At 41.5% G+C, this 19,340-nt stretch overlaps 2 protein-coding genes across 3 annotated transcripts in view; both read right to left on the bottom strand.

Annotated features, from left to right (window-relative positions):
- The window catches only part of LOC144890982 (protein FAM200C-like), a 1,200,974-nt gene that overhangs the window by 368,889 nt on the left and 812,745 nt on the right, over nucleotides 1-19,340 (bottom strand). Inside the window, exon 2 of the mRNA XM_078772874.1 lies at nucleotides 3,262-3,425. The gene's annotated coding sequence lies outside the window, so the exon portion shown is untranslated. The remainder of the gene's footprint in view (nucleotides 1-3,261; nucleotides 3,426-19,340) is intronic.
- Nucleotides 1-19,340, bottom strand: part of LOC137421111 (fibrillin-2) — a 291,848-nt gene that overhangs the window by 222,300 nt on the left and 50,208 nt on the right. For both annotated transcript variants that reach the window (XM_068106839.2, XM_068106838.2), the window contains exons 9-10: nucleotides 16,998-17,123; nucleotides 6,915-7,067 (exon numbers count right to left, since the gene is read on the bottom strand). In XM_068106839.2, the coding sequence (XP_067962940.2) occupies nucleotides 6,915-7,067; nucleotides 16,998-17,123 (279 nt within the window). The remainder of the gene's footprint in view (nucleotides 1-6,914; nucleotides 7,068-16,997; nucleotides 17,124-19,340) is intronic.

Below are 19,340 nucleotides of genomic sequence, written 5' to 3'. Positions count from 1 at the left end.
CCTCGTCTATTTCTTCTGACATATCTGAGCAAACGGCTTTCAACTGTGGATAATCTTTGAAGAACAGGTCCAGCGCCATTTCATAAAGTGCTATATATGAATAAATATGAGCACGGAGAGTGCGTTTGTAATGCGAACATCTCAGGATCTGCCTTGTTGTTGAAGGTCCGTAGAGGTCGGCCTCTATCCACGCGTCATCAATACCTGAGTTCTCAATGGAAGTACCCAGGGCTCTCAAAGCAGCCATGACCACATGCAGCTCGCCAAGCCGAGGTACAACGGTACCTTTCAGGTCTGGCCTTGCATCCAGCAGCCTTATCACCTTTTCATAGAGGGCCATATCCCAGGAAATGACTGTAGGGTGGCTTGTACCAACAACTAAGTTCTTTAGCTGAGTTATCTGAGAGATGACGGTCAGAAGAGTCGACCACTCGTGTGCTACTTCAGGTAGAAGGGGTAAGACTCCGACTTGTGTCAAACTGTGACTACCCAACAGCAATGAGTGGTATCCTGCCCAACCAGGTATATATGTGCTGTTTGATTTCTGCATTCTGGTGATCATAGAAGCAACCAACCATCCTAGATGTGTAAGGTGATACGCTGGTGATATACCATCCTTGCTGATGTGGAATGTGTCTGTTCTCTTTATGGTTTTCGGCACCGGCTTGTCACAATGAAGCATAGGAACCTGGTACGGGGTCACTGACAAACTGGTAGTGTCAGCTATGCTCAGTTGTGGCGCCAATGTTTCTCCTTGAGTGTCACGTTTTTGATAAACAGCAATGATTGTTCCATGGGTTGTCCCTTTGCCATCCACGCTGTCTTCAGCAAAGTCTGTGTTATCAGCTGCAAAAAACACAAAAGTTCCCTTCTTCAAAAATGGAGGAACATAAAGTCCTTGGAACTTCAGGGTGTTTTCCACAATGGCATTTGCTAGGGCTGTTTCGAGGTGCATAACACGACTGTACGAGACACAGTAACCTTGAGAGCAGAGACTTTCCAGGAGTTTCTTGTTTCTTGTGTCATGGTGAACTGCCAAGGCTAATCCTAGAGACTGTGGAGTTTCTTGTGATTTGGTTGATCGGAAGGTCGCAGAATCAGTTTTGGGCCTATAGTTCACTTGCTTGTCAGATTTGAATCCACCCAATAGCATCTGACTAACAGTGAGTACTTCTCTGTTAACGTGAGTGGTTCGTTTTTCAGTTTCTAGTGTTTCTGTTGGCCCCACCATAACCCATCTGATCATTGCGTGGAGTGCTGCTGGAACATCATCTGTGCTGCTAGTGACCTGTATAGCATCGGATGAGTTTTCCTGTTGGTGGAAGTTCTTGATAATTCTGCGCAATGCCTTTGCTGCTTTATAGATAATATTCAGATCGTCTACTTCACTTTCTATCATGGCAGACTGAACCATATCGGATTCGCATGCATCTGGGGAGTAAAGAACAGAAGGTTTTCTCCTGTCCTTTTGCCTAACAGACGTTACGTGTGGTAGTTCTAGAAGAATTCTCTCCTTGAGCCAGTGTCTACTATATGCAGGGAAGTGGTGCGCCAATGCATCTGTGCCACCAAGCAAGTTGATGTATGTTGTTTCAATATGTGCCATGGATAAGTATTGTTTATTCTGAGTTTGACAGTCGACAAGGCTAATCAACTCAATCAAACATGATGTTTGAAACGGATGACCTCTCTCTGTTGTTCCCTTGTTATCCTTGGTACGTAACACATGGAATACATTTGTTGTCCAACATGACTTGTGGTATTGAACATCGATTGCATGTGCATCAGTGGGTGAGATGGATGTGTTTAACCTAGTTTGCAGGGTGAGATTTCCAGACAGCTCCACAGCATCGTGTAATGCTTTCCCACCGTTTTCTGTTCTCAATGTGTACAATTTTTGCTCGTTATCTTCCTGGCAGAAAAAGCAATGTTCCTTAATGAATGGAGCTGTTGCAGAACGTGTAAACGGACTGGTGGTGGAAGTTGATGGTTCGTCCAGTTCTGTGCTTTTTCGCTTTTGTCCACGTTTTTTCTCTGTGTAGGAGCCGGCTGAAATGTGATATTGATGGCGGTCTTTGGCACGTTGTACCTTCTCTTTGTTGGCTGCATTTGAATAACAGATATGATGCCAAACTGCATTATTGAATTGCAGACTTTCACTTGTTTCATCCTTTAAGCGACTGTGAATTTTAACATATTTTCCATCATGGTAGGCTGCTCTATCATTAAGGGTTTGTAGCAAGTGTTCAAACGAGTCCGGTTTGGGCTGCTGGACAAGCGTTCCATATTTTGCTGAAGCGGTTTGACAAATTATGCAGTGCTGCCACTGTGTGGGCTGAGTCGTAACTTCACTCATCTTCTCTCAAGACCTGCAAATATATAAAACGACAACAGGTAAGTAATTGTGAGCTTCATGAGGTTTATTTTAAATGAACTATTAGGTCTGATATAATTACTTTCCATGTACATGAACTGAACATGTTGAAATGATCCCATTTATGACTATGACTGTACTGAGGCGAAACATCACTCAATGTGGTATACATATTCAGAAAAAAACATGTTTCCTGAAAGTGGCCATCTTGAAAATCCGCTGTAGGCTGCCACCTGGTATCCCAGGGTAGGTGTAGATTATTTTAGATGGCTTCATGTGATTCCTCATCCCCAAAAATGTGGGTATAGGTGTTGGAATCAGCACTCTAGGTGGTTCGGATGTTGAGATATCGCGAAAAATAGGTTTCCGATGGTGGCCATTTTGAAAATCCAATATGGCCGCCAAAGAAAAATTTGCGCAAATGGAAACATGGTTTTTCGGATTCCTGGTGCTATAAGCTTTCCAAAAATGTATAGGTTTGCTAATCTCCACAAAAAAAGAACGAAATTATAAATCTGAACATAATGAACCTGACTAATAATCCTTTTTTCGATTTTTTCAAAAATGGCGTCTGTACAACGTGACCTATGACGTTATAATTATCACTAATAAAATTCTACAGGAGGAGCTGCACTTATTCTGAAAATTTTGTGTCCATCGGTCTAACAGTTGCAGAGGATTTTTGGTTTTATTCATACTGATCAGTTCAAGCGTTGTACTTGTCGAATTATGACGGTGTAATTAAGGCACCGATGACATTACCATCAACATATCTTATTCCCCATGGGGAGTACTTGACAATGAGCCATGTTTCAATTTTTTCCATTGAGTGGTTTGGGAGATATGGAGGTGTAACGTTTTCCAAGATGGCGTCAGTACCACGTGACCTATGACGTCATAATTATGAATAAAAAAATTCTACAGGCGGAGGCGCTTCTATGGTAAAATTTCGTGTCAATCGGACCAACGGTTGCCAAGAAAATGATTTTTTTTAAATGCAGACAAGTGCTGCACACGTACAGTGCATTCAGAAAGTATTCAGACTCCTTCACTTTTTTCACATTTTGTTATGCTGCAGCCTTATGCTGAAATCGTTTATATTCATTTTTTCCCTCATCAATCTATACTCAATACCCCATAATGACAAAGAGAAAACAGGATTTTAGAAAGTTTTGCAAATTTATTAAAAAGAAAAAACTGAAATATCACATTGACATAAGTATTCAGACCCTTAACTCAGTACTTAGTTGAAGCACCTTTGGCAGCGATTACAGCCTCGAGTCTTCATGGGTATGATGCGGCAAGCTTTGCACACCTGGATTTGGGGATTTTCTGCCATTCTACTCTGCAGATCCTCTCAAGCTCTGTCAGGTTGGATGGGGACCGTCGGTGGACAGCCATTTTCAGGTCTCTCCGGAGATGTTCGATTGGGTTCAAGTCAGGGTTCTGGCGGGGCCACTCAAGGACCTTCACAGAGTTGTCCCTAAGCCACTCCTGCGTTGCCTTGGCTGTGTGGTTAAGGTCATTGCCCTGTTGGAAGGTGAACCTTCTGCCCAGTCTGAGGTCCTGAGCGCTCTGTTTCAGGTTTTCATTTAGGATATCTCTGTACTTTGCTCCGTTCATTGTTCCTTCAACCTTGACCAGTCCCTGCTGCTGAAAAACACCCCCACAGCATGATTCTGCCACCACTATGCTTCACCGTTGGGATGGTATTGGGCAGGTGATGAGCAGTGCCTGGTTTCCTCCAGACATGACGCTTAGAATTGAGGCCAAACAGTTCAATCTTTGTTTAATCAGACCACATAATCTTGTTTCTGACAATCTGAGAGTCCTTTATGTGCTTTTTTGCAAACTCCAAGTGGGCTTTCATGTGTCTTTCCTCGAAGAAGACGAAGAGAAAAGAAGACGCGCGACCAACGCCGGATGGCAGAGTGCCGGCGGCAGAGGCTCTGCGGTCCGGTCCCGTCGGCCTGTAGACGGTCGGTCGACCCGGAACGTTGGAGAGGAGAGGCTTCCGTCTGGCCACTCTGCCATAAAGCCCAGATCGGTGGAGTGTTGCAGTGATGGTTGTCCTTCTGGAAGTTTCTCCCATCTCCACACAGGATCTCTGGAGCTCAGCCAGAGTGCCCATCAGGTTATTGGTCACCTCTCTTACCAAGGCCCTTCTCCCCCGATTGCTCAGTTTGGCCGGGCGGCCAGCTCTCGGAAGAGTCCTGGTTGTTCCAAACTTCTTCCATTTAAGAATTATGGAGGTCACTGTGCTCTTGGGAACCTTCAATGCAGCAGAAATTTTTTGTAGGCTTCCCCAGATCTGTGCCTCGACACAATCCTGTCTCTGAGCTCTGCAGGCAGTTCCTTCGACCTCATGGCTTGGTTTTTGCTCTGATATGCATTGTCAGTTGTGAGACTTTATATAGACAGGTGTGTGCCTTTCCAAATCATGTCCAATCAATTGAATTTACTACAGGTGGACTCCAATCAAGGTGTAGAAACATCTCAAAGATGATGTGAGCTAAATTTCAAGTGTCATATCAAAGGGTCTGAATACTTAGGTAAATGTGATATTTAATTTTTTTATTTTTAATAAATTTGCAAAACTTTCTAAAAGCCTGTTTTGTCTTTGTCATTATGGGGTATTGAGTGTAGATTGTCGAGGGAAAAAATGAATTTAAACGATTCCAGCATGAGGCTGTAACATAACAAAATGTGAAAAAAGTGAAGGGGTCTGAATACTTTCTGAATGCACTGTACGCAACTGAATGGTTGATCCTGCTTTTCGCTTCGCGAGCGCAGGGTAACAAATAAACACACACACAAACCAGAGGGATCAACATACTTGCCAAAAAAAAAAAAAAAAAACATTTTGACGAGTTACAAACAAACGGATTAAAATGCAATACCCTCTCTTCTGGTGAAGGTAATACGAATGTCGTTCACATTGATCTACCATCTCATCAACCTTTGAGTCAAGAACATCATCCAGAGGAACTTCAAGGTTTTACAGAATGATCCTGAAACCACCAAGATTTTCCTACAACTGCCTCTTTCATCTCTTTCAACCTGTATAGGAATTTGTCAAATTTGCTGGTTAAAGGACCATTATCCTTTGACCTCCCACCTGGAACAGGCTAGCATTCACCGAGTTTCTGTAGCACCTGTTCTTTCATCAAGCCAACCAATTCTCTCTCAGGACCGAGAATCAGCATTAAAATAAATCCTTTTCACTGAGGGGCCAATACAGACAGATATTAACTGTCTTAACTGTAAGACTGCCAATAAATCAAATTTAGGAGTCAATTTATATTAAGTGATTGCTTAATGAGGGGAGGGTTAAAAAAGAATGTCCAGAAATCTCATAATTCAAAAACACTCACGTGTGTGCACATATAGATGATCTTAAACATTGGCATAATTATTCTCACGATTGTGAAGTTTTGCTGTGTCCTTTGTCTCATCCTCCTCACTTCAGTCTTTCAAATGCACTGCCCATCACTTCTTCATGCACATCCACAATGTCTTCTACATACACTGATTATTTTCCCATTCGGTTCCTCCTCTGGCCATTGTTACTCGTTTTTGTTTTTCCTCATTGTGACTATCCATCTTTTTAAAATTAATTTTCTTTTAAAGTTTTAAGTTTGTTTTAAGTTTTAATTTAAAGTATTTAAGTTAATTTTTAATTAACCGCTCTTGAAGTTTGTAAACCAGCTCTTCCATGAGCCTAAATCCTTTTATTAAAAAAAATTCCACCCAATCCCACCCTCATACCTCTTGGTACTTTGTAAAACTGCAGCATTTTACATTAAAAAAAAATTCGTTTGTTTTAAGTTTAAAATTTTGATTTTTTGTTTTTACGTCAATTTTCAATTAACCACATTTTAAGTTTGGAAACCAGCTCTTCCATGAGGCTAAATCTTTTTATAAAAAAAAATTCCACCCAATCCCACCCTCATACCTCTTGGTAGTTTGTAAAACTGCAGCATTTTACGTTTAAAAAAATTCGTTTGTTTTAAGTTTAAAATTTTGATTTTTAGTTTTTACGTCAATTTTCAATTAACCACATTTTAAGTTTGGAAACCAGCTCTTCCATGAGGCTAAATCTTTTTATAAAAAAAAATTCCACCCAATCCCACCCTCATAATTCTTGGTAGTTTGTAAAACTGCAGCATTTTACGTTAAAAAAAATTCGTTTGTTTTAAGTTTAAAATTTTGATTTTTAATTTTTACGTCAATTTTCAATTAACCACATTTTATGTTTGTAAATCAGCTCTTCCACGAGCCTAGATCCTTTTATAATACATTCTTAAGAACGTCAGGATTCACCATTTTATCAATGCGGTTTCAATCCATCAAGTTCATAATACCTAGGAATTGTATTTTGAAATATAAATACTGGTTTGCATCTAATTTAACTTGTATTGTTAAAAAAACAAATAGTATTCATCACAAAAACATCATGCAGACAATTCTTACTGTTTATTAATTTTCATGAAGGGTGGTTGAGTGAGTGAGAGTGTGTGCTGTTGAGTTGCAAACTTGCCAGTTCCATCAATAGGACACTTTTCTGTTGTGGGGCCATGCGTCCAGCACCGCCCGGAATCACAGCAGCAATGGATCTTCGTGAGCTGATTACGGAGTGGTGAACTACATTGTCCGTTGCTTAGGCTCGTGTAGCAAGCACCCACTCTATTATCTGCAACAATAATTTCAAGAAGACATTAACTTGTAATCTCAGAGATCCCATTGATTGCTGCAGTGGTGGATGAGAAGGACTTTGAAACAGTTATTCATTAACAAGGCAACATCAAAGATGTATTAAAACAAGTGATACCGAGAATGAAAGCTGGGCTATCTCACATCTTGGGCCAAATTAAGCTAAGTTTACAACAAAACTAATATTTAAAGGTCGACAACTTTGGGATGTAGAGTGGTTCTGAATGCCAAGTTTGAAAGTTTTTCTCAAAACTCATATCGAGTGAGATAATCCAGCTCGTTACTCATTTGTATTACATTTAAAGTAAAATCATATATTTAATGTAAAATATTATATTTAAAGTAAAATGTTATATTTAACATAAAAATTTATTTTTATTTTTATATACAATCTTGCTTTATTAAAATCAAAAATTAGGACCATGGGTCCCAAGCTCATCTGGATCAGGAGCATCAGTCACTCAAACCGCCCGGAGATTCCCTCAGATCCCGATATTTTTTATGCTGTGAACAAACTTTGGTACAGCATGCGTGTTGAAGGTTGTAGATAAGTTTCATCGAAATTGTGTGTATAGCTTCAGAGAAGGGAGCTAATACCTATTTTGGGGGTCAAACTCCCACAAATCTCCTTAGACTCTGATTTATTTATTTTTAATGCCGTGAAAAAAACTTTGGTACATCACGGGTGATGAAGCTTGTAGCCAAGCTTCATCGAAATCATGTGTGTAGTTTCGGAGAAGAGCAAGTACCTATTTTGGGGCAGGGGGTCAAACTCCCCCCTCCCCCACCCCCTTCATTAACCCCCTTAATGAGCGCAGATTTTGATGCGGTCAATACACCTTCGTTAGACATCAGAATGCAGCTTGTGGCCAAGTTTCATCGAAATCATGTGTGTAGTTTCGGAGAAGAGCAAGTACCTATTTTGGGGCAGGGGGTCAAACTCCCCCCTCCCCCACCCCCTTCATTAACCCCCTTAATGAGCGCAGATTTTGATGCGGTCAATACACCTTCGTTAGACATCAGAATGCAGCTTGTGGCCAAGTTTCAGCTTGTGGCCATGCAGCTTGTGGCCAAAGTCGCGTGTTTGGTTCAAGCGAAAATGACTGAAGGGTTTACAGACTCACTCACTCACTCACTCACTGACTTACCTATGGACGATCGATCCACAAGCTCACCGGACTAAAGTCCAGGTGAGCTAAAAAGTTGAAAGATATATGTCAGTATCCAGGACTTGTTTCCCGTGGTGAAGCCAATAAAATAATATGATATAACCATAAAATGTTATATTTAAAGTAAAATCTTGTATATATGTAAAATATTATATTTCAAGTAAAATCAGCTGAAGGTAACTCCATTTTCGATTGGAAGAAAAAAAAAATTGTAACATTTTTAACATGAACAGAACTGCTGGAAACCGAAGAACAAATGAACGGGAACTTATTATTCGAGTTGATTGCACATTTCGTGAAAGAACAGATTGGTTTTCTTTCATTTTCTAAATCTTTGTACTCTGTCCATGATAGCTGGGGTTTATGAAAGAAAGAGGAGCTTCTGGTCACCTACACAATACCAGGTATATGGTTTGAGAAAGCGGCATGTCTGAATTTGATGTACAGCAGGACATCTGCTCAAATGTCCTGCTGTACATTTAATGAACAGGAACTGATGGAAATGCAAACATGGACCTGAATGAAGCTTTATAGAATTTGTAGAAGATTTTGCCAGAACAGGGCCTTGGCTTGTTCGTTACCTCCATCACCTAAGGTGGACGGAGGTTATGTTTTCACCCCTGTCTGTCTGTGAGCAGGATATCTCAAAAAGTTGTAGACAGATTCGGACGAAACATGGCGGAGAGGTTGGATGTATGACGAGGAGGGGTCGATTCAATTTTGGTGAAGATCCGAATCCAATTTTTTTTTAATTCCTAAACGGATTCTTCATAATTGAGGGATAGGGCCAAAAATGATATATAGCACGATAACTCAAAACGTTGGGAATGGGTTTTGACAAAACTTGGTGGATGGGTTGGGTAGATGACAACAACAATCTGAATAGATTTTAGTTAGGTCGGATCTGCTTACCTTAACTTATCAGTGGAATAAAAAAAATGTAAAGCATTCAGCCTGTCAGAGGAATGCGCTCTACCCAGTGCCATTCTAGTTACTTATACGTATCTAACAATGGACAAAACTGCTGGAAGGTGATTATGTTCATTGCCTAAAGGTACCATTACCATCATTACATTACCTAAAAATCACTTAAAGGAGATTCTGTTAATTACTTAGGAGATCATACTAAAATTCGCCAATTGTATGTATTTGTATATGTATATGTATGTATGTACGTGTCTGTATGTCTACATGTATGTACCGGTTTGTCTGAACCTTCCAGAGTTAAAAATGGCGTGGCTGATCTCAATCACATTTTAAAACATGCTGTGGGTACCCGGGGTCAGGTCATGGCTACAAATAATCCACGTGAACCAAACCCCTTCCCCCAAGAGTGGGTGTTTTTTGTTAGGTAGAATCCTGATTAATGTTGTAATTCCCACTTACCCCATCCCTCAACATCACTCTCACATTGTCATAATTTCCAGAGGTAAAACGATTTCACTATTAGTGGGGCAGCTTAGCACCAAATTTCAAAGGGATGGGGGCATGCCGGATAAAAACCACCTTTAGAGGCCATTTTTCCCCGCAAGCGGGGGTTGGCCTTTTTCGGGAACTGTGGTTGTTGTTGTTTTTCGGTCCCCTTTTTGAAGCAATGTTTTACGGCCGGATGCCCTTCCTGACGCCAACCCTTTTTGCCGCCTTTAACGACAAGCAGGGAATTACCAGTGAACTGGTACTCAATTTGCCGACCTCGGAAGGATGACAGGCTGAGTCAACCCCCCTGGCGTTAATTCAGCGATTGACCGGGATTCAAACCCAGGATCCTAGGATCCTAAGCCGGCACCCTAGCCGCTAGCCCAACACCAGGGATATGCCGGATAAAAGCACCAAAATTTTATCAGGCAATCTTCAGGGTCCCAGCTATGATTCTATAACCGGCGCCAAGCGATACGACCACTCTTATTTGAAATTTTTTATTATTTGTGAAAAACTTTTTGAAAATTTTGGGGGAATTTTTTTTTTGGGGTTTTTGGAAAAGAAATGTTTTTATTGCAGAAATGAGAATCTTTTCCGATCATTTTGGTGTAATTGTTTTAAAAATCGAACATCTAGAAGTATTTTAAAACAATATTTGAAAATTAGGTGTCTCGGGTGCATTTCCTCAGCATCTAAGCTTCAATTCTAGAACCGGCGCCAAACGATCCGAACAGCAAGATGCATGCACAATAGACATTTATATATTTTTTATTTAATTACATGCATATTATATTAAATCTGCTATATGTTGAAATTATATCTGCTATATGTTGCTATATGTTGCAATTTTCCTTGTATTGTGTTTCCTTGTGTTGCAGGTTTCGAGGGCTAGACTTCATGAAGATGGAATGGACACAGTGCATAATTTGCCAACAAACTACACCTGAATCCCTGCGCTGCCCCTTGAATGCACGTGGAGCAGACACATCAGCACCGGCGGCCTATGCATCATTCCTAGAAAATGTGGCTCACTTCAGAGAACTGAACTCGTTGCCGGTGCCGCTGCATTTCGGCAGTGATATCACTGTGGATGACCTCATCAGGAATCGTGCACAGTGGCACAAATCCTGTCATTCACAGTTCAATGCAAACAGACTGGAAAGAGCAAGAAAGAGGGAGAGAGATGTTACCCCTGAAAGTGGCACTACTGAAGGCAGGCGCCGGCGGCCGCGCCAATCGCTCGACAAGACCATCTGCATATTTTGCACTAAGCAAGATGGACTCCTGCATGAATTTAGAACTCTAGGCGCAGATGATAACGTCAGGTTTATGGCCAGCGATCTGCAAGAGACAGAGTTAATGGACAGGATTGAAGGAGCCGGTGACCTTATTGTCCTGGAAGCAAAGTATCATCTGGCTTGCCTCGTTGGTCTTCAGAATCGTCATCGGTCTCTAGTGAGACAAAGAGAAACTTCCAAGGATGAATCTGCGAATGTGAAGAAGTTCAAAGCTAGAGCTTTCGTAGAACTCCTCACACACATTGAAAACGAGATAGAAGAAGGTACATTTTGCTTCAAGTTGGCCTCATTGAGGCACCTCTACGAGAAGCGCCTTGCAGACTTTGGTATTACCAGTGACATCAACAAGGGCCGTTTCAAGGAGCAAGTTTTGAATCACTTCCCCCACGCCCAAGAGCAAAGTGACGGGAAACAAGTGATACTCGTGTGTGAACAAGGAATGCAGGAAATGCTGAAGCAGGCGTTCAAACAGGACTTTGAGGGAGATGCTCTGATTTTGGCGAAAGCTGCCAGGATTGTACGAAATGAAATCTTCAGCTCAAGCGGGTTCAACTTTGATGGTGCCTTCCCCAGTGACTGCCAGCAGAAGGCTGTCCCGGCCCAACTCAAATCCCTGATAACCATGCTGATGAAAGGGGCTGATCTGAAAGACCAGGACACAGCGGATTCACAGGCCTGTCTCACAGCTTCACAGGTCATCCTTTACAACTGCAAGAAGACCAGGAAGCGTGAGCAGAGAGCCCCAAGTGACACACAAGGGCCCCAAGTTGGCAGATCACGTCATTCATCAGACTGCAGATAGAAGGACATGCTTCACATGTCCATGTAATTTCGAACTATGCAGCTGCCGATGTGAGAAGTAGCTTAGCCGAGAAGTAATTTTGCACCATGTTGGGTGAATATACGCACGGTCTGAAAGAGTATCCATTTTTCTTGATTTTTCGTATGTGTTAAGGGCAGGCTCCGACTTTCAGGTTTTTCGGGCATAAATTTTTTCCTAATTAAGTTAGAGCGCTGAAACCAACGGCATTGAACGCGCTGTCCCGAGCCCGTTAAAATGACGTTCATTTAATCTTTCTACGTTAATTAGAACGTTTAAAAAAAATTGAGGAAATGCACCCGAGACACCGAATTTTCAAATATTGTTTTAAAATACTTCTAGATGTTCGATTTTTAAAACAATTACACCAAAATGATCGGAAAAGATTCTCATTTCTGCAATAAAAACATTTCTTTTCCAAAAACCAAAATAAAAAAATTTTCACAAATAATAAATAATTTCAAATAAGAGTGGTCGTATCGCTTGGCGCCGGTTATAGAATCATAGCTGGGACCCTGAAGATTGCCTGATAAAATTTTGGTGCTTATATCCGGCATGTCCCCATCCACTACCTAAGCTGCCCCACTATATGGCTAATATAATGCATTTCTGAATTTTTTAAGTCAAGACAATATAACAAACAAGAAATATGTCATGCATAGCACGATACTTGTGAAATCCCTAAAATAAGTTGTTGGCCTATGATGACCTCAAAAATAATTGGTGCTTGAATTCGGTGACCTGGTATGCAAATCCTCTTAAAATTTCTAGTCAATCAGATGTAAATTGAGGATTTTAGAAATTTGGCCTATGTTGACCTTTTGGCCTTTGTTGACCTAAAAAAATACAGGGTGGTTGAATTCAGGGAACATATTTGCAAATCCTCTTCAAATTTCAAGTCAATTGTATAAAAATTGAGGATTTTATAAATTCGACAGTTGGTGACCTTTGGCCTATGTTGACCTATTGACCTTTTGACTGCAAAAACAATAGGCTTCTTGCTTATGACCAACTCTAGCATTTGTGGAAGTTTCATGAAGATCGGTTGAAAATTGTGACATGTAGGCAACTGACATACAGACAGACAGACAGACAGACAGAGAGAATAACGCACAAGACCAACCAATATACTTGAAAAAAAATCTTCGATTTTGTCAAGTAATAAATTGCCTATAAACGTATCGTTTGGGTCAGGTCAGGTCAGGTCAGGACGTGTTATTTTGGAATTCAGATTCTCAAAATGGCAGCGGGTCTTCACCAGATGTTATGAATCAAATATTTGAAAGGCGACAATAGCTTTACATACCGATTTTAAAAATCAGCAGAGTTTGCAAAGGGAACATGAAAATCTTTCTGCAACTGATCCATGGCAACGAAAATGGCACCGCATTTGCTCATTGAAAACTCTGGCCAAACACCTAAATAAACAACCCACAGCGAGATTTAAAATGGAACACAGGCTATTCGCATGTGGTGTTTATTCCACAGGAATGTTCATGTTTTCAGACAGAATGTAAAATATGCTGGCTGTTTCCCAGTGCTGTCCGATTTTGAGGTTAATCAGGCATGTTGAGTAATTCAAGTTATTTTAAAAAAACTTTCTACACCACTTTGTGCTAATATGAGCCTTAATGCAAAAAAAAACAACAACATTAGTTGGTGTTGTCATTATTATTTTACATCAGAATTTGTGGGGATTTTATGGACGATTACAAAAACAATCTAGTTCATTTTAAAAAAAATATCTGCATCACTGAGAGAATGAAGGAATCTTTGATGGATGTGCTTGTCTATCTCTCGTCTTCAAAGTCCAAAGCAAATGGCAAAAGCTTCAAAGTCTGCAGCAGTTTTAAAAGCTTCACAATACATTCATTTGGCTTGTTTATAATTAACAGCAATAATTTAGATTGCTCTCATAGGTGGCCACGTGTGTGTGCATTATACAGCATTCCATGTAATACATTTTGGAAACTAGCATGGTACTCGGTTGAGCCAGGCTGAACACTGAACGGTTTACAATTTGTATCCCACTGACAGGCCGGATCTGCATCCGGACTTCAACGAAAATCGAATCGGCTTGTTCTCGTCACCTACCCAACTCATCCACCAACTTTCATCCGAATCCATAAATAACTTTTTGAGATATCGTGCGATATCTTGTTCACTTAAAAAAATTAGAGGATCCGGATCCGGATCTTCAATAAGATCAAATCAATTTGTCTTTGTCACACACCCAACCAGCAAACCAAGTTTCGTCCAAATTTGTCCATAATTTTTTGAGATATCATGATCACAGACATACAGACACACACAATTTTTTTTTCTTGTATCCAGATCTGTATCTTCACTGAAACCGATTCAATGCGTCCCTGGCAGATACCCAACTTGTCGACCAAGTTTCATCCAAATCCATCCATAACTTTTTGAGATGTGCTGCATATCGTTTTTGGCCCGATCTCTCAATGGTGACTTTAAAAAAATCTCGGATCCAGATCCAGATCTTCATCAAAATCGGATCAATTCGTCCTTGGCAGACAGTCACCCAACCTGTTCACTGAGTTTTGTCTGAATCCATCCTGCTCACAGACAGACAGACAGACAAACAGACGGGGGGTGAAAACGCAACCTCCATCCCCTTCGTTGGCATTGGAACAATAATTAATTAATTGTCAATGGCTGTCTGAGCTGTCTACCCTGGGTTTGAATCCCCTTCCCATCTATAAACTTTCACCCTGGTGTTCTACAGGCAGAACGATTCCCCGATGTATGCACCGTCCTTCAGATGGCATCTAGTCTGCCGGCATTAGTTGGTGGACTTTTCAAAAAATCCCACAGTGTTCTTGCTGTTTAATCATATGCACATGCCAATACAGTAAAGATTGTTGTATCTTTTGATGCCTATTGGTAATCACCACATTACCACATCACTAACATTGTTGAGGAAGAAAGAAGAATTTTATCGAAACGATCTGTTTGTCTTTACGCCCCTCATCTGGACATTGATGCATTGCTCCATTTTTACAGGGAACACTGTGAAGGACACAGGTCTTTGAGAATATTATGTTAAAGTAAATTACAGTTGACATAAATGTAAAAGTGATATATTTTTGCTCCTTAGCAATGATTTGCCGTATACAGGAATGCATGATGGCATACTATGTGTTTTTGCATTTACTCTACTATGTTCGCAGTAATTGTGCATTGCTATGTCCTCCTGACATGGTAAAAACAAATCATGGTATGTTGTGCAGATACTTACTTTGATGTCTTTTTATGCCACTGATTGCTACCACAAGATACAGTCATTTAAGGTACTTGTAAAGGATATTTTGCTTACTAGGCCTGTGCTATATCCTCATCCCAGCAGTACACCAAACCTCTAAATCATGATAATTCTACAGCAAAGCATAACCAGGAAATTTTATCAGAATAACCACAAACGATTGCCTACTCTTTCCTGAAGGTAATGTATCTTAACCCGAGGATGCTTGGCCCGAAGGCATTTTATGGGCAATGGTGTCCATTGGAGGGTTTACCGTGGGAGTTGTTGTATGCAGATGATCTGGTGTTGATTGCGGAAAGTATGGATGGACTGAAGGAAAAGATGAACAAGTGGAAGGAATGTATGGAGACAAAAGGTCTGAAGGTGAATATCGGAAAGACAAAGGTGATGGCAAGTGGTAAAGCATGTGGTGAGGTGGAAAGAACTGGGAAGTGGCCGTGTGCTGTGTGCAGGAAGGGTGTCGGAGTGAACTCCATTCAATGTACAATGTGTGTTGAGTGGGTTCATCAAAAATGTAGTGGTCTGAGAGGGTCATTAACCAGTGTGGCAGCTACATTCAAATGTAAGGTGTGCACAGAGGGAGCTGCAGATGGAGAAAATGTTGAGTTGGATCTTGGAGACGGCGTGAAGCTGGAAGGTGTGAAAACATTTTGCTACCTTGGAGACATGCTGAATGGAGAAGGTGGATCAGACTCGGCAACGGTTGCTCGAGTGAGATGTGCATGGAAGAAGTTTCGGGAACTGAGTGGCGTGCTGATGAGGAGGAGAGTGTCGCTGAAGCTGAAGGGAAAGGTGTATGCTGCATGTGTGAGAAGTGTTATGATTTATGGGAGCGAGACATGGGTAATGAACGTAGAGCAGCAACGAAGGCTGGAAAGGGTGGAAATGCGAATGGTTCGATGGATGTGCGGAGTATCGTTGAGAGAGAGGAAGACAAATGATGAATTGCGAAAGATGATGGGAATATTGCCTGTGATTGATGCTGTGAAGATGAACAGGTTGAGATGATTTGGTCATATATTGAGGAAGGATGAAAGTGACTGGTTGAGAAGAGTGATGGAAGTTAATGTAGAAGGAAGTAGAGGACGGGGAAGACCGAGAAAGACTTGGCTAAAGATGGTGGAAGAAGAAATGCGGGCAAGGGGGTTAACAAGGAGAGATGCAGAAAATAGGGCAAAATGGAGAAGATTGTCATGGGGACCGCAAGGCTAACCCCCGCTCTAGCAGGGAACATGGCCTTAAAATGCATGTTGTTGTTGTTGTTGGTGTCCATTGGATCCAAGTCATGCATCTAGGGTTAACACCCACAATCTAAATGCGAATTTCTAACTTCGAACAGGAGGATTTCTAACTCCATCTGAAGGATGCCAGTTTTTGTATACTGAATCGAGGCTCGTGAAAGAGCTAACATTTATTTCACAAACAAAACAACCAGACAAACAAAATATACAAAAAGAGGGAGCGGAAGACAAGATGGGGAGAGAAGGGGAAGCACACAACCACAACATTTGAGAGCAGGCGAGAAGTGTGTGAGGGAGAGGGCTTGGGGGAAGGATGCGTGGGAAAGGCAGGGGGGGGGGGGGCAGAGGTATAAATCACATGGGGACCGAAATTAGCGGGGGTAGAAAAGATCAAGGTTTTGGGGTTTTTTTGTATACTGAATCGAGGCTCGTGAAAGAGCTAACATTTATTTCACAAACAAAACAACCAGACAAACAAAATATACCAAAAGAGGGAGCGGAGGAGATTTCTAACTCCATCTAAATCTTACTGCGCCAGAATTAAAAATTAATACTCAAATCCAACTTGATTGAGATATAAATCCAGGGATTACAGAGTTCAATGGCAAGGATGATACTACATGCTACAAAACTTGAGTTGAGATAATGATATTTTCAGTACAATTTCACGAAACACTCACCAATACATCTGGACTGATCTGGGCTGGTAATGTAACCACTTGGACATGTACATTGGTAACTTCCCACTGTATTCCTGCATTCTCCACCATTGCAGATTCCAGGAATGGTTTGACACTCGTCGATATCTGTATGTAAGGAACACAAGATTTTATGGCTTCATATAAAAAGTGAATGAAAAAGTTGAGATACCATAAGTAAGTATCTTCAATGTTTCAATTAGGAGGTTATTTATTACATGCTCGGTCAAACACATTAGCTCATTTCCTGCTAGCTTTGTGCCTGCCAAAGAAAATTCCTCCCAATATGAGAGCATTCAAAATTACCAGGGCATGAAGAAAATGACCTATTGCAATGTGACATGCCACAGGAATGCTAGTCTAAAAGGAAAAACACTTGGGGGAATAGAATTGAGGCACAAACATGAGGTATTTATGTTAGCCACTATCGAGTGCAAGTCCTAATTTTATTCCAGGCTTTCTGCCGTAAACTTTCAAACTGTTGACGTCAGTCCTCAATGTTAACTTCCAAGCCATTGCTGTTCATCGTCATGATACAATGGCCATTTTTAAAATCTTTTTTATTTTTTGTATACAAGATCGAGGCTCGTGTAAGAGCTAACATCAATCACAAAAAAAAAACGTACACACAAAACATACAATAAAAGGAGCGGGAGACAAGATGGGGAGAGAGAGGGAAGCACACAAATACAACAGTAGAGAACAGGGACATCGGGAGATCTGTGGGAGGAAGAGGGCTTGGGGGGAGGAGGCATGGGAAGGTGGGTGTGGGGGGAAGGTATAAAACACATGGACACTGCTAGAACCTCCAGGAAAGAAAGAAGTCGGTATTTCAGAAAAAAAAGTGGATTTGGGGGGAATTCACGGGGGTAGAAAAGATCAAGGTTTTGGATGGGGGAAGACAAGAGATGGTGGTGAACAGCTGTTTTAAAGACCTGGAGGGAGGAGTGGGATTGAAGAGAGTGAGGGAGTTTGTTCCAGATGCGGGAGTGAAGTTGAGCAGAGAGTCTTGATTTTGGCAATTTCACCGGAAGAGGGGTACTGGCAGATCTTGTGCGACCTGCAGGAATATTTGGGGGACAGAGCACAGACAGGGCTGTGGGGGCAAGGCCAGATAGGAGTCGGTAGAAGACAGAAAGACCACCAACCTGCCTGTGGTGAGTGAGTGAAAGGCCCTTGGAGTAAGCTTCATCGCGGGAGATTCCAATGATGCTGAAAGCTTTGGTTTCAACAGCGTGAAGCCGAGCTAGGTGTGAGGCAAGAGCACCGGCCCATAGAGGAGAACAGTATTCCATTGAGCTGCAGATGAAAGCCTTGGCCATTTTAGCCTGAATCAAGTCATAGATAAATGCAACCAACCTCTGCGATAGCATTGTGAGGAGGCATATATCTGGGGAAGGGTATAAAACAATTTCTGTTGAAGTGTTGAAAGTTCCCTAGAGCACAGTGAGCTGCATCATTAGGAAAGGGAAAGAATACGGAACTACCCAGACTCTTCCCAGAGCTGGCCGTCCAACCAAACTGAGCAACCGGGCAAGAAGGACCTTGGTCAGATTGGTGACCAAGAATCCAATGACGACTCTGACAGAAGTAGATCAGGATGACCTGGAAATCCTTGTTTATGGCAACTGGATGTGGTGTCAGTGTACTCTAGTAAGGCTGAGAGCAAAGAGGAAGAAACGCATCTGCATCATATCCTGATCCTATAGCTGTTTACATGCGATATTTTATCACTGCGAGCTGGAGGTTCTTCATATACAATAGCTTGTTGATATTTGTTTTATTTTTCCTTTCAAGGAATTTGGATCCATATAATATAAAATAACACTATTGTTTCTTTCCATTGACTTTTGGTGAGGGCACTTCAGTTTGAGTGTATAAGTTTTATTAACGCTCCAAGTAAGCAAAATAGGCATCATGGTTAGAGGGAAATCTATTGGTTAGAGGGAAACCAGACCAGTTACGTTTGACAAGGAACGATTGTTATCCGGCCTCTTAAGGGAAAGCTACAGCAGCCCCTTCCCCCAGCGAGGGAGTCCGTCCAACCCTCTTGGTTTAATTTCGGTGATAAATCCCACTGGTGGGCCGGTGGCTGTACCACTCGCTTCCAGTATGTGGTCCTTGATGGTGGGGCAGGAGCTGGGGGTAGAGGTGGGGCAGGTGTACTGTATCGTTTGTGTCGATGGTAACTCGAGGAAGGCTGGTTTGAGGCAGTCAACTATGACTGTTTCATAATGACCACGGTGATCTATCACAAAGGTTTTATTATTCCGCTGAGTACCATAAAAGGTCCATCATAAGACCTTTGTAATGGTGTGTGGACAG

This window comes from Myxine glutinosa, chromosome 2 (genome assembly GCF_964187855.1).
Source record: "Myxine glutinosa chromosome 2, kmMyxGlut1.1, whole genome shotgun sequence".
Lineage (NCBI taxonomy): Eukaryota > Metazoa > Chordata > Myxini > Myxiniformes > Myxinidae > Myxine > Myxine glutinosa.
This window is presented reverse-complemented; position numbering and strand designations above follow the sequence as displayed.